This window comes from Galeopterus variegatus, unplaced genomic scaffold, assembly GCF_000696425.1.
Source record: "Galeopterus variegatus unplaced genomic scaffold, G_variegatus-3.0.2 Scaffold11253, whole genome shotgun sequence".
In the NCBI taxonomy this organism is placed as follows: domain Eukaryota; kingdom Metazoa; phylum Chordata; class Mammalia; order Dermoptera; family Cynocephalidae; genus Galeopterus; species Galeopterus variegatus.
Genome location: NW_007737364.1, coordinates 17,469 through 20,425, shown reverse-complemented (window position 1 = coordinate 20,425; position 2,957 = coordinate 17,469). Strand labels below are relative to the sequence as shown.

The following is a 2,957-nucleotide window of genomic DNA, read 5'->3' as shown; positions in this document are numbered from 1 at the left end:
GCCGCCGCCGCACGCCCTGGCCGCCCACCCCCTGCCCTCCTCGCATTCGCCACACCCCCTCTTCGCCTCGCAGCAGCGGGACCCGTCCACCTTCTACCCCTGGCTCATCCACCGCTACCGATATCTGGGTCATCGCTTCCAAGGTACGTGCCACGTCGCGGGACTGCAGCGCGCGGCTCCCGCCGCATCCTTCGCTGTCCCCGGCCTGCTCGGGGTGGGCGCCTGGCAAGGCCCCGGCGGAGGTTCCTCCGGCTTTCGGGGCCCGCGCGCCCTGTTCGGAAAGTGGGCGGCGAGGGGCCGGCGCGGCGTTGATTCCCATTCTCCGAAGCTACGGCCAGTTTGGGGAGCTGGCCCCGCCGGCCGCTTGACCTTTTAGAAAGGGACGCGGACAGAGAAGTTGTCCCCGAGTGCGACCGGGTCGGTGCCGGCTGGGACAGCCCGCTCTGCATGCCCGCCGCCAGGGCTGTCAGAGCCGGCGTGGTCCCCAGGCTCCCGGTCCCCTCGGTGATGTCCACGGCCGCCCTGGTGCAGAGGTGCGCGAACGGTGCCCGGCCGCCAGGTTCGTCTTCGACTGTGTTCGAGCCTGTTCGCCACCCGCTCCACGCCCCTGCAGCCTAGGCCCGCGACTTCTTGGTCTTCGACCCTCTTCCGGAGGCCAAAAGACCCTCGCGCCCCCGGAGCAAAGTATGAGGGTTTATTTTTTCCTGTTTTTTTGGAAGCCCTGGGAGGGGCGGGAACCCGCGCGGGTAGAAACCTCCGGGGCTCGCAGCTCTCGCCGCGACCTGCTTAACTGGGGCGCCGAGCGGCCGTGGCGGGAAGGCAGGTTCGGTCTGGTTTTTGTTTTTCTTTCCTTTTAGAGAAATGAACCGGGTCGGGAGACGGCCTGGGAGGGGAAGATCTATTTGGGTGTTTTTATTTGTTGTTTTTCCCTTCCTTTCCTTTCCTTTCCTTTCCTTTTCTTTTCTTTTCTTTTCTTTTCTTTTCTTTTCTTTTCTTTTCTTTCTTTCTTTTTAAAATTTGTTTGTTTTTTAACATCAAAGGGAAAATTCCAGATAAGCCAAGAAAAAAGAAACTTATCACCCAGAGGCAGCTCTGGGTGGGGGGTGGGAGGAAAGTAAAAACTTTAGAAAAAAGGGCGAGTAATTAGTTTACCGATCGGAGTCGGTACAAGACCTACCTCCAGCGGCAGCCGATCAATACTCAGTGGCTTATCTAGTCATTAACCCTTTGCGTTCCCGCCAGAGCCTCGAATCGTGTAGATGTCACCCCCCTCCTCCCCCTAATATATATATATTAAAAAATAACAAACCAAACCAAAAAACCGTTCGCCCGTAGTCCTGGACTGGATTTGCCTCCATTCCCTTCTGGATTGTCGGTTTGTATTTCTTTGTTTGGGTTTTTGGTGAATCGATTTTCTACACTAGTGAGTGAATCCACAACTCTCCGGCTTTGCTCGCCAAGTTTAGGGCTCAACTTTCTCGTTCTCTGCTAGCCACGCTCTTGGTCCCCCGACCAGACCCGGAGCAGCCGGATCTTCCGGGGCTGCAGACCGTCCCAGCGGGTGCCCGCAGCTCAGTACCCCCGGTTTCGATCCGTTTGCTCGCGTCTGTCTTCTAGTTCTCTGGAGCCGGGAGCCCCGGGCCGGGTCCTCGGGAGGCAGCAGCGGCAGAAGCCAGGCACACCCGCCGGCGAGGTTTCTGTCCCGTTCGGGCTGCAGCGACTCGCCCGCTCTCTGTACTTTCCCGGAGTAGTAACAAGACAAATAAGTTTGAAATAAGTCCCCGAGAAACTCTGGATAGCGGCCTGCCGCTTCTCCACCCTGGGGTCAAAGTTCCCCGAGAGGTTAGGAGAAGAGAAAGCCGATCCTTTGGGTCTTGGGCGCCAATCCCCGGACCGGGCTCTGCCGCTCCCTCCCCTGCTCCGGGCGCCCGGAGCGGAGGTGGAGAGGCCCGCGGCGCCAGCGCGCCTGTGGAGCCTGCGAGGTCAGGAGCCTGGGGACTGGCCCCGCTGCGGCAGCTGTCGCTTGGGTACCGCACAGGTGAAACCCTGGCGGTCCGGGCCGGGCAGCTGGGCAGTCGTTCCCTTGGCGCGCCCTTGGATGGCCACCGGGCCCCGCAGGTCGGGCGGTGAGGCTATGCGAAGGCCTTGAGCGCTGTGCCGGGTCAGCCCGGCTCGAGAGAAGCGCGCGGCTCTGGCCAGAGGGACCCCTCTAATGGGACTTCTCTTGCGCTTCCCTCCCGCAGGGAACGACACAAGCCCAGAGAGTTTCCTTTTGCACAACGCGCTGGCCCGAAAGCCGAAGCGGATCCGAACCGCCTTCTCGCCGTCCCAGCTTCTAAGGCTGGAACACGCCTTTGAGAAGAATCACTACGTGGTGGGCGCTGNCCGTCCCAGCTTCTAAGGCTGGAACACGCCTTTGAGAAGAATCACTACGTGGTGGGCGCTGAAAGGAAGCAGCTGGCGCACAGCCTCAGCCTCACGGAAACTCAGGTGAGTGTGGCCCAGGCGTGAGGACTCCATCCAGGCGTGGACCCCCACCCCAAATCCTCGGACCCACACAGCTGACACGCTGCACACCCACGAGTGCAGAGCTCTGAGAGGGCCTTCGGCAAAGGGCCGGGTATGGTTCCACGCCTGGGCTAGCGATTTATAAGTTTCAAGGTGCCTGGCTTCGTTGGGCTCCAGCACGGGGCTGTAGGAGCTGGTTCACCCCAAGTTTTGCGGGGATGCGCTGAGTTGCTCCCTCTGTTCAGCTGGGCGTTCCTCCTAGCTTCTGGCTAAGACACCCCTGCACTTTTGGTGGGAATTTTGGTGAGATGTGGGGACCTGGCTGGGGTCCGGGAAGAGGGAAAGCACCATGGGGTGTCCACGTGTTTGGGGCTTGAAGCTGGAGAGTTCAGGGCATGGGTTAAGGGTGACTTTGAGAGATTGAGGGCGGTGGCTTACACCGTGGACTC

General features: G+C 60.4%; 1 protein-coding gene across 1 annotated transcript in view; it reads left to right on the top strand.

Moving 5' to 3' along the window:
- Positions 1–2,957, top strand: part of LOC103610512 (homeobox protein EMX2-like) — a 20,408-nt gene that overhangs the window by 8,883 nt on the left and 8,568 nt on the right. The window contains exons 4-6 of the mRNA XM_008594665.1: positions 2–143; positions 2,244–2,340; positions 2,403–2,490. Coding sequence (XP_008592887.1) covers positions 2–143; positions 2,244–2,340; positions 2,403–2,490 — 327 coding nt within the window. The remainder of the gene's footprint in view (position 1; positions 144–2,243; positions 2,341–2,402; positions 2,491–2,957) is intronic.